Consider the following 12,025-nt stretch of genomic DNA (forward strand, 5'->3'; position numbering starts at 1 on the left):
CAACTGGCATAAATACATGCCAGTTGCGAAGTATCCAAATTTTGATCCTGTGATCATGGGGATGCTGCAGTGGTCATAAGTGTGAAAAATGTTACATTTCAGTGCTATTGTAACGATCACTAAATAAATGATTGTAAGTCAAGGACTATCTGTGCAATTCCAGTGCTCTGGGAAGAGCGCTTTAGTGTGTATTCCTGCACTAACAAAGACTTTTGACTCTTAAGGAATTACACGCATAAGTGACCACCATCAATGTTGTCTTTTTTTATAGGTGGTCCACAACATACAACCATTTAACTGTTTTGAAGTTACAATGACACTGAAAAATGTTACTTGCAACCCATTGTCACTTTTAAATTCCTCACAGCATTCCTACTGTTGCATGATTACAATTTAGCCACTTGGCAACCAGCACATATTTATGACAGTTGCAAAGTCCTGGGTCATGCAATTGCCATTTGTGATCTTCCCAGCTGGCTTAAAGGGGAGGATGTCAGATTCACTTAATGACCACATCAATCAATTACCAACCTGTTCTGACCCAAACCTTGTTCCAAGGAAACAAACATGAAACAGAGGTAACAGCAAAACCTTTTAATGATTCTTTATGAATTCCGTTCCTTCACGGTTAAAAAGCTGTTTCAAACTAATTGTCTCTGATAAGAACGAGCCTTGCCAAGGTTGTGCAAGGCTGCCAAGAATACTAAAGTTACTAAGAAATATTTCAAACACAAAGAGTCTCCAAATACCAACCAAGATACTCCGAACGTTCACAAGGCTTGAGTGCAAAAACTTATTTGCTTCCTGCAAAGAAGTCGTTTCTCAGCTGGCTTTTATCTCTTAAGGGAGGGGCAGCCTTACTCCCGAGTTACCCCTGCTGCTGCAGCTGCTCTTTTCCTTCCAGTAGCCCTGCGTGCATGTGCACTGGGCACAGGCTCCTCAGGAACCTCTTCATCACTGCTGCCAGCTTCCACAATCTCTGAAGGCAGCATTCCACTCCCTGATGGTCCTGGCCCCATCCCTGCATCACACACAGGCCCCTCATCCGAGTCCTCGCTCTCGGAGACCTCAGCCATCTGCACCTGCTGCCAGCAAACCACAACACAACCATGGCAAAAAGAATTCGGATGAGATTCATTTAAGAACCATCTTGCTTAGCAACAGGAATTCTGGCCCCAATTGTGGTCGAATTGATGTGTATGGGTAAGTTGAAGACTACCCATATACATCAATCTATATTGTGTGTTTGGGTTTCGTGGCAATACAGGGCATGAAGTATTGGAATGTGGAGTTATACAGCACAATCCAGGTTTTATATAGTTCCTACTTCAATTTAGCTGATGTTGTGCAATTGTGGTTGGTGCTCTGGAGGCCTTAAAGAAAGTTCCAAGACTGCCCATTCTTCTAGGTTTAATTATTGCTTTAACAGCAGTTTGTGGTTTCATATCCCAGTAGGACATGTGGCAAATGTCATAGTAAAATATAGACATAAGGTCTTCCATGAACGAAGTCTTCCATCTGATTTTTGAAACCTTCCAGTTGTAGTCTTTAACAGTTGTGAAGGGGGCATGCGCCCGCTCACATTTTTGGCGAACCGGTTGTTAAAGTACATGCAGCCCACCTCTGCCCAGATGGAAAGATAAACCATTTAGCAAATACTCTTTTTGAATATTGACAGAACATAGAAAGGACACTGCCTATGTTACTATATTACTATATTTTGCATTACATTTGAGCAATCTGAGACTTTGGAAATTGATATGGAAATATTTCAGACAGTGAGTAGAGCTCCTTTGGTGTCTGCATTTCTCCCACTGGCGATTCAAAACTATTAACCATCACTTTTGTGTGTATGTTGTTTGTTACAATTAGACATGATTAAATGCCATTGGCCAAAGAATGCTGCACTGCATGGATCTGATATTTTACTTCCAGGTGGTCTATTGTTCAAGTTTATCACCAAGACGTGTTTTTTTGCAAACAAATTTTATTTACAAAAGTAGATGTATTAATTTGCACTGGCATGTCAGCCATCCAACAATATATAAACTTCTCTTGATCGCTCTGAAAACATAAAAAGGGAATGGAAAAATGTGTTAGATGTAAGTTTGTGAACTTGAAAGCAAAGCTGTATCTTTGCTATGTATCTTTCATTGCATCTCAAATACCACATTGGTACTGTGTTTGGTGTCTCAGATAAGTCAATCTTGTGTAATTGCTTTCACAAAGTCATTGCCTGTGGATTTCCCAGCAAAAGAGGCGCAAGCCTCAGCAGTGCACGAACTGGCATCTTCAGTGGTTTGAATTTCAAGAGGAGCTCAGAAAAATTTGTACTACCTAGAAAATATTTTGAGAGAAAACAATTTTCCAGTTGTAAGAACATACATACAAAAATGCTGCGTTTAGAAACAAAAACAGGTAGTCCTCGACCTACAACAGTTTGTTTAGTGATCGAAGTTATAACGGTACTGAAAAAAGTGACATATGACTGTTTTTCACATGGCCTTTGCTGCACCCCATGATCACATGATAAAAATTCAGACGCTTGGCAACTGACTCATATTTATGATGGTTGCAGTTTCCTGGAATCATGCAATCACCATTTGCAACTTTCTGACAAGCTAAGTCACTGACAAGGCCAGATTCACTTAACAACCGTGTTACTTAATAACTGTGGTGATTCACTTTAAGGATTGTGCAGAAAAGGTCATAAAATGGCGCAAAACACAGGCACCCAATAGGCACATTTTGACAGAGTTCAAATAGATCTGACTATGACTTAATACATTTAGTGTACGGATAATCACATCACCATGCTTTAAAAATTATGCTTTATGCCTTCTCTAGCCTATTGGGTTTTATTCATCCAACAATATTAAATGGTGACAACGAATCTAGCCTTCATCTGGTAAATTCATTCTCTCTCTTGCAAGAGGTGAGGTATGCTTCAGAATGCAATGAAATTCTACAATAGTTATTTAATCAGGGGTGGGATTCAAATTTCTTAACAACCAATTCTGTGGGCGCAGCCTAATTTGTGGGTGTGGATTGGTGGTCATGTGACTGGGTAGACATGGCTTGTATGTAAATATTATAAATATTTATGTAAATATTGAATTTTTTATTAAAAAAGAGCAACTTTTACCCAAAATCAGGCAAAGCAGGCAGGCAGATTGAGTTGCTCACAGAATCACAGATTCACTCAGAGATCTATCTTTCTGCCATCTGCTGAGTGTCACATAAATTTTCTTGCAAGCAAACTCACAAAATTAACTCACAACACACCAACTTTGTAAATATTGAATTTTTTATTTTAAAAAAAGAGCAACTTTTACCCAAAATCAGGCAAAGCAGGCAGGCAGATTGAGTTGCTCACAGAATCACAGATTCACTTAGAGATCTATCTTTCTGCCATCTGCTACCTGAGTCTACACTGAAAAATAGAAACTTCAGTCCTAAGGAAGGTTCAGCTCTGCTTTTAGATTAGCTAGAAAGCAAGAAATCCAACTATTTCCTGCTTTCTAGCTAATCTAAATCTCCCAGCACAGCAGAAGAGCTGATGGTCGGAGGGGGGGGGGGAGGAAAAATAGCAACTTACCAAACTGCAGGCAAGTTTGATGGTGCGCATGCCAGCTAAGGAGGGAGTGGGTGGGGAGGGGAGGGGCCAGCCAGTGGCGCTATTTGCCAGTTCTCCGAACTGTGCAGAATCATAACAACTGTTTCTATAGAACTCTTTGGACCAGGTAGAATTTACCAGAAATGCTAAGACCTTCATCTGAAAGCTGAGACAGCCACTGAGCTAAAGGGATAGAAAGTCTAAAGTAATACAAATCAGTAGAATTGGAAACTGTTCCAAATAATATGAGTTTCCTTAGTGTTAAAATATTTTTAAAAGAACCAAAATGGCAAATTTACCTTCCAAGCCTCCAGCTAACAGTTGTCCTGGAATTGGGACTGAATGATATGTAAGGAAACACGCCAACATACTTAATTGAGATTCATCAATAAGTTGTCCATTTAAATAGGAATGTAAACAAATATCACCGCCAGCTGAAATACACACAAGGGAGATATTTTAAGGGATAAAAATGGAATCTGCACCAAATACTGGAAAATAGAGTTGTGTTCAAAATTCTAGCAAACCAGCTAACTCTGTGATATTTCATACCATTCACTATCATTTTCTCTTTCTTCTCTCAATTATCAGTTAAAAAGTATTAATTATGGATTCCACATCATTAATAGAGGAGCACCTCTTATTTTTTTCCAAAGTGTGTTTTTTCCTTTGGCTAATCTTGGAACTGCCTTGTACTACTGATACTTCCCTCATATGCCTATGCCTCCATCTTTACTATAAACCAATAGAAAACTGAGTTTGTTATTATCACGTTAATTTTCTTCATTTCTAGGATAAAAGTCAAAATTAAGGTAGAAACCATTTTCATTTTAAAGAACTTATTGTAGCCTTCTACCAAAATAAATAATGAAAGCTTTACCTTGCAGCCACTGATCCAAGGTATTATCTATAGAACATTTCATCACAGGTAAAAATTCTGAATTCATGAAAAGACCTGCATGTGGATTTTTCCTTATTCTTTCCTGATGACTTCTGGAATTAAAAAACTCTAGAACCAATTTTATCTGCCACAAATCAAATGTCTCAGACATTTCCTTTTTTTCTAATCTTCTCACGGCCTAGCACAAAAGGAAATGAAGATGGAATTAAATTAATACAGTAGGGGCAAAGGAGTTACGTGTAAGATAATCATCAGAAGGTAATAATGTTTTGCTGAATTTGATTTTCCTCAGATATATGTTTGTTATATATAATAATGGAAACTTGCTGAATTCTAGAAGGCATAAAAATAAAGTGTGACAATAAACGTAGATTGCAAATGCACTTAATGTTTGTTTTCTTTAAACTAGAAAATAAACATATGCATGAATAAGAATACATGCTGAGGAGGAAAAAATACCTGGTCAATTGCTATATAAGCTGGCAACATCTCTGGATTCTCCTGAGTAACACACTCGTACAGAATCGATGAAAAGAGGTCAAAAACTTTCTGTTTCTGAAACAAGAAAAACGTATTTTACAAAGCATGTCAACTAGTTTTAAACATTTGTGCTTTTTTCTAATTAGTCCAATTCAAAAACATATTTGGAGACCTTTCCAAAATTTCTGCACAACAGAAAAGTATTTTATGTTTTATACTGTACATAGAACACAGCATTCAGTTCAATTATTTTCCATCTATAGACTTGAATTATGTGTTCTTCTTGGATCCCAATATCAGAAAGCTGAAATTAAATGCAAAATAATGAGTCCCTTATTCATTTATTTAAAATGCAATGTGTGTATAGATATTAACTATTTCATCATGGTTGTGAACTATTTTAGGAGAAACCAATTCCCTTGTCATTTTCACAGCTTCGGTGATGAAGTCATTGGTGACTTGGCAATCACATAGATCAGGAGTGTCAAACTCGCATCATCACAGCGTTGTTAAGTGATGCATCACGACTTTTTTCCCCTTTACTAAACCAGACATGGGCGTGGCCAACGGGTGGTGCATCTGGCCCGCAGGCCGTGAGTTTAACAGCCCTGACATAGACATTCTCCATTATGTCCCTAACCTGGTCTTTTAAGTCTTCCAATTATGCTCTCATCACCATTGTAATTAAATCTATTCACTTTACTGCTGATCATCCTCGTTACTCCCTATGTCTTTGACTACAGTTCCCATAATTTCTGGTCAGCATATCCTCTGGCTGCCAATTATGAAAACTGTGGCCCAATACAGCTGGGAAATCCAGGTTGGATAAGGATGATCTATGTCATTAGATACTTCAGAATTTTTGACCAATATAACCAGTTCCCTTACACACCCTCCCCCATTTTCCCAGCTAGGTTTACACCTGACAACGTACTTGCCCCATAGCTGCAGCTGGCTTGCAAAAATACTCTGCAAATGAAAGCAGCGCTGGATCAGATGTGAAAGCAGAAATAGCTTCTGGCTAAAAATAAAACGATATTTGAAATTAGAAGATTTCCCTTTTTTGGTTGCAAACTATACTTTATGAGAAAGTACATTTTACACCCGCCGCACCATCAGTGTCTTGGTAAGAACTTCTTGAAAAATACTCATGCTTTCATCTCCACATGTTTAAACTAGTAGAGTACACTCTGTGTGGTGCTACAGTCAGTACAGATTACAGTGATCTGGCTGCTGATGCCCAAGATGCACTTTGACAACATAGCACCTCTTTTTAAGCCATTGCATTAGTAATCTATAAACTTCCAAGCCCAATTCAGAATAGTAGTTATTACATATAAAGGTCTACATAGTACTATGTTGGACATGATATATTCAAAATTATTATTCCTGTCCCATGAGATCATGAGACACTACTTAGAGTCTAACCTTTCAAGAGCAGGGCTCAGGGGTGGGGTTTTCCTGTGGCAGTTCCAATCCTCCATAATTCTCACCATCAGAGTTATCTCTGCCCTCCCACTCAAGCATTCCACTTCTGTTCTCTAGGTGCAATTCAAGGTGCTGATTATTAAACCCTATATGACTCACTCAGGCCCTTGGGATCATAGAGATAACCTCTAACAAATTAACAGAGTTGGAAGGGACCTTGTAGGTCATCTAGTCTAACCCCGCCGCCAAGCAAATGCTACCCTCTTTACCAGTGAAAAGGTAATGCCTGCCGAAGGTCCCCTCTGGTTTTTGAGTTTTAGGCTATTTTGTCTTTCCTGTTCTGCTCTTTTACTTATTTGTTTATTTGTAGTGATAAATTCAACATAAATTCAACCTTGTCAGCGATTCCAAAGCCATCCTGGAATAAAAAGACTTTTAGAATTCACCTGAACTCAATACTGGGAAAAACAATTGGCAACATACTGTTCCTACGGAAACTGTATGAATGGGTCATGATTTCAGTAGAATTGAATTTGACTGAAAGGGGGGAGGGGAGGGAGAAACACACATTCTCTAGGAATATTGCTAAAGGACAAAATAAAGCTGACATTTTGTACTGCTTTAGAGATAAGACAAAAATTTAAGCCAGATAATGTATTTGGAGGGACAGACTTTGAAGATGGAAATCAGAACAGATCACTGAGGTCCTACGTGTTTAGTCAAAAAATCATTACAAAATTTGGCCATTTTGCCAATAATTAAGGATTTGGGGTTATGGATTGCTAATTCCTGCTGTGACTGTACATTACTCAGAACAGTTATTAGTTTAAACTGATCTAGACAGATACAAATAATAAAGTTACATAATAAAAACAGGGATGTGACACAGGGCAATAGAAATTTCTGCTTGGATGCCAGGGCACAATACAAGCATTCCTCAGAAATACTGCAGATTTGGATCCAGACCACCACAATAAAGCAAGTATCACAATAAAGCAAGTCACACAATCTTCAGGTTTCCCAATGCATGTCAAAGTTACGTTTGCACTATATTGTGGTTTGCTAGGTGTGCAATAGCATTATGACTACATACCTTAATTAAAAAATTAAAATTATTACTAAAAATGCTAATCATCATTTCAGCCTTCAGCAAGGAATCTTTTTGCTAGTACAGGCTCTTGTAAAACAAATCTGCAAATATCAATATCTTCCAAAGAGCAATAAAACAAGGCATGCCTGTACTTTGCAGATACTATTAATCTTCTGGCAACTGCCTTTCTTTCTACCATATCTCTGAATTCATTTTCCATTTCCAACATCTTTTTGTTAATAAATTCTTTCAAAATGGAAAACGTGTCATCTAGCGCAGGGATCCCCAACCTTTTCGACGCCGCGGCCCGGTTCCGACATCAGCTGGGCACCGCGGCCCGGTACAAGCGTCAACTGGGCGCCGCCATCTTTTATGACGAAAAGGCGCTTCCGGTGACGTCACCGAGGCAGCTGTTTCATAAAAGATGGCGGCGCAGCGCTTCTGGTGAGCTTTTTCGGTAGAAATGGCTTTCTACCCGGAAAGCTCACCGAGCGCTGGCGCCGCCATCTTTTATGACGAAACAGCGCTTCCGGTGAGCTTTCACCCGGAAAAGCTCACCAGAAGCGCTTTTTACCAAAAAAGATGGCGGCGCCCAGCAACCAGCGGCCCGGTAAGGCTTGTTCCGCGTTCGGTACCGTCCGCGGACCGGCGGTTGGGGACCCCTGATCTAGCGTTATCGCTGGTATGATTAGATGGCAGCGCATTGCATGATAATTTCAAACCAGGAAAAGAGCTACCTTTACTGCATAGGCATCTGCCTTTCGGTGAGTTACAGTCTGTGCCAGTAAGCTTCGCCAGCCCATGGGATCTTCTTTGTATGAAAGCTGCCCAGCTCTCAGTTTTACATAGAGGACACCATCCCTTGAAAGAATTGATCTGGGAGGGGAAAAGAGGGAACTATTGCGTTGAACTATTTTATTTATCCTTTTTGTACAAACAGTGCAAGAAGGTATGCCCTATAATTTAAGAATGGGTGGTACAGTACAAATATTTCTGTATACTAAGTATACTTCAATATAATACTAAATACTTCAGTATACTAAATACTTCAGTATATACAATAAAAGTCGGCTAGGGCAGCAGGGACCATGAAGCACAGAGGGCCAACAAGGCATACAAGGGAGAAGATAGTGGCTGGAGGGAATTAAAGTGCCCCTGTGGTCCTAAGCGTACACACTAAGTGCCTGAACTCTTATCATGTGACTGCGAGGGTGTCACAATAGTTGTAACTTTAAGGAACAACAATAAGTCTTGAGGGAATGGCAATAAGTTGAGTACTATCTGTAGCGTGCTTAAAAAGCAAACAGCTGTACTCCCCAAAGGTGCTTTTTCAAGAGGCACTTTCTGATTGACTGGATGACTGAGAATCTCCATAGACAAACAGCCATTTATATTTGGGTGCCAACATTTCCCCAGAGCCAGTAAAATTGCAAGACAGCATGCAACTATTCAGAATATTCACCATGACACTTACTTTAAATGATGAACCCCTTTGCTTAAATCAATCAGCAGTTCCCAATATCGGGGACCTTTTACTCTGATCTGGAAGCATAACAAATTGAAATTATAGGTATTGATAAGATTACAAAAAAAACTTCAAGTTCCTTATTTTAGAGGAAGTCCCCATACTTTCTAAAGAATCCCTCCTCCTGGCAAAGTCAAGGGAGTCTGATATAATGACGTATTGTCCTTGAAGAAAATATCTTCTTCTTAAACATGCATTCTCAGAAATGCTGGGGGGGGGGGGGGGTTAGGAGCTACAGCTACATCTCAATCACTTTGCAAAACAGACTTGTCTTGCATACCTGCTTCAGTAAATGAAGTTCAGGGAGAAGGGTAGGTGCCATAAGTTCCTCAGATGTTTGTTCATACCACTGAGTTCCCTTTGAAATACAAAATCAATTAGTCAAAAATTATGATACGTAGAAGTAGAAAACATTCACAAACCCCATAAGCTTAGATGGAATGTATAGAGCCCCCATCTCAAATTACTACTTTTCTCATTACAGGCATGAAAGATGTTTCTCTAAATAGCATGAGATGGAACAATCAGGTTTCAAGAAAGCAGACGGATTACATGGAAAAATCTTCTAATTTTAAGATTTCCTGTCATGGGATATTTCTGCCATATAAGATTCTAGGGACAATGCTTTAATCTGTCCTCAGTACTACAAAATAACGAGCTGATCCTGCAGATATCCTCTATTCTTCAGAATCATATCCTTCATTTCATGTATTTATCTTACCAAATTATGTATGGAGTGTGGCTGTTCCTTTAAGTCAACCTTTCTTAACAAGATCTGGAGGACCCTAGAATACCACAAGAGATCAGAAGTGATCCTTTGAGAGATTCTGACTGGGAAAAAAGTCCCATTTTTAAAACTTTGCACTTTGACAATTATTATTGGATGATTACATCCACTACTTAACGATCACATTAATGTACTGTAAACTGTAGATATTTTTTTTATGCAGGATTTCCGTCAGATCTGGAAATTATTTCAAAGGTTATTCCAGGGTAAAAAGATTGAGCAGTCTGCTCCCTGGGATTAAGTTTTAGTGATGGATAGTGATTTAAATTGTACCAGCTACATAACAATTTTTGATAGTCTAATGTTTTACATTACATCAACAAGATATGTAATAACTGTAATGTTTTACAAAGATATTACATAACTTGGATTATTTATAGAAACATCCTTTTTCGTTTTGAGAAAGTTTTGATTTCCCAACTCAAAACAGCAATTGTGAATTACCATCCTTTCAAAGAATAGCTAGATAGCTTGGCTTTCTCCAGGTCAGCCAGCACTGTGCAGTAATTTCACCTGCCCTAACAAGTGTGAGCAACTGTGGAAGAGTTATCTTTCTCCACCCGCAATTCAGAGAATAAGACTTTTTTTTCTCCATGTGTCACAAAAGTTATATACCTGATAGGTAACCTCCAGCAAAGCATAGCAAGGGGTATCTGTATCTACATCCACAGGGACAAGGAGTCTGGGTTCAGCTGCCAGGACATATAGATGCCTCAGGGCTTGAAGGTGATACCTGTGCAGAAAAGAAATAATCTAGGCTTTGTCTCTTTCTGTACGAATCCATCCATCTCTCATTAATAGCCAAAGATCCATTTAAATGTCCTTTCCCTCCTATTTTTGGAGCGATGTGGTCTTGAGTCTGTGAATCATCTTTTTCAGAGTGATCCAAATTTCATAGTTATTGAGAAAAGGATTATGCTCTGGAGAGCCTTGAGAAGTTATCAAAGATAAATTCAGAATTAAAACTTCTGAAATTAGAATTTGTAGATTTGTATGGGTACAGGGCAGGCATATATGCACACCATAAACATTTCTGAGTTGTAACTTTTTTTTTTCTATGAGGGAACTAGAGAGATCGAGAACACATTTGTTCCTTAGCCAGAGGGCAATTGTGCTGGCATGGAGACTGATAGGTATTAGACCTTCAGTTTCATTTAACTGAAATAAAATATATGCTTCATTCAATTACCTAGAAAGATTCATTTTTAAAAACCTATAAAGCTTTTCACAAAACTGTTGTGGTTTTAGTGCATTAGTATTTATAGACTGCAGAGGCTGGGTATTTACCCAGAGTCATCTTGTGATAAGATGTGTAGACAGACAGACAGACAAATTTAATTAAATTTTAGAGTTGGTGAATATCATTGGCCAGTCTGGCACACAGAAGTTCAATGGGACTATTCCGACAGTAGAACTTTAATGTCATCAGTTTAGATTCTGTCTCTCTTTGCATGTTGCATATGGGAAAAAATAAAAAATAAGTTGTTTCTAGTTCCATGATGTTTTACAGCTTTTACAGCTTTGTCCTCTTCCTTCCACAATCTGTCCCAGGTCTTCTTTACACATTATGAAAATTATTCTGTTTATTATACAATATTAAATAAATATGGAATTCGGCAGCCAATAAATTTAAATAAATAATTGAAGACCTAGCAGAGATATCAAAATGTTAGGCTTTCTCTAGACCTTTGCAATTACTACATTAAAATTTCAACATTGCTTTGTTTTTAACAAGTTTGTATGCACTAGACATTACAAGTTGAAACCCTGTTTGCCAAATGACAAACGTATCACACCAAACCACTTGAGATTTTAAATGTATTTCCCAATCAGGTCCCTTTACCTGTTATCAGTACTGTGAACTGGGAAATGAGGGTAGAGTGCACAAAGAAGAGCTGCAATTGATGAATTTGAAGTGCTAAGTGAATATCTGGAAAGAAATAGTATTTTCCCATGAGTCAGTAAAAAGCATTTCCTTGTCAAGCCAAAATATGATCCCAACTTACAATGACCATAATATCACTTCTATGCCAATGAAAAGCTATAAAGAGCTACAAGATTATTCAGTCATCTTGCCCAGTTAATTTAACGGGCATCACAGAAAAAAGTTTTGTCAGCCCTATTAGCCAACAGCTTTTAAATGGAAATGACAGGGATTTCATTCAAAATTTGCAAGCAAAATATGCTTTCTTTACATG

The 12,025-nt window shown here is 38.4% G+C and overlaps 1 protein-coding gene across 3 annotated transcripts in view; it reads right to left on the reverse strand.

Annotated features, from left to right (window-relative positions):
- Positions 1–580: 580 nt before the first annotated feature.
- The window catches only part of ANAPC1 (anaphase promoting complex subunit 1), a 59,395-nt gene continuing 47,950 nt past the window's right edge, over positions 581–12,025 (reverse strand). For all 3 annotated transcript variants that reach the window (XM_087962068.1, XM_087962066.1, XM_087962061.1), the window contains exons 39-48: positions 11,671–11,757; positions 10,443–10,560; positions 9,321–9,398; positions 8,990–9,057; positions 8,253–8,391; positions 5,932–6,018; positions 4,977–5,072; positions 4,497–4,695; positions 3,916–4,050; positions 581–2,337 (exon numbers count right to left, since the gene is read on the reverse strand). In XM_087962068.1, coding sequence (XP_087818194.1) covers positions 2,222–2,337; positions 3,916–4,050; positions 4,497–4,695; positions 4,977–5,072; positions 5,932–6,018; positions 8,253–8,391; positions 8,990–9,057; positions 9,321–9,398; positions 10,443–10,560; positions 11,671–11,757 — 1,123 coding nt within the window. In that variant the 3' untranslated portion in view covers positions 581–2,221. The remainder of the gene's footprint in view (positions 2,338–3,915; positions 4,051–4,496; positions 4,696–4,976; positions 5,073–5,931; positions 6,019–8,252; positions 8,392–8,989; positions 9,058–9,320; positions 9,399–10,442; positions 10,561–11,670; positions 11,758–12,025) is intronic.

Source organism: Notechis scutatus, chromosome 1 (genome assembly GCF_049901735.1).
Source record: "Notechis scutatus isolate UNSWTSFEM ecotype Mainland chromosome 1, rNotScu1.2, whole genome shotgun sequence".
In the NCBI taxonomy this organism is placed as follows: Eukaryota; Metazoa; Chordata; class Lepidosauria; order Squamata; family Elapidae; genus Notechis; species Notechis scutatus.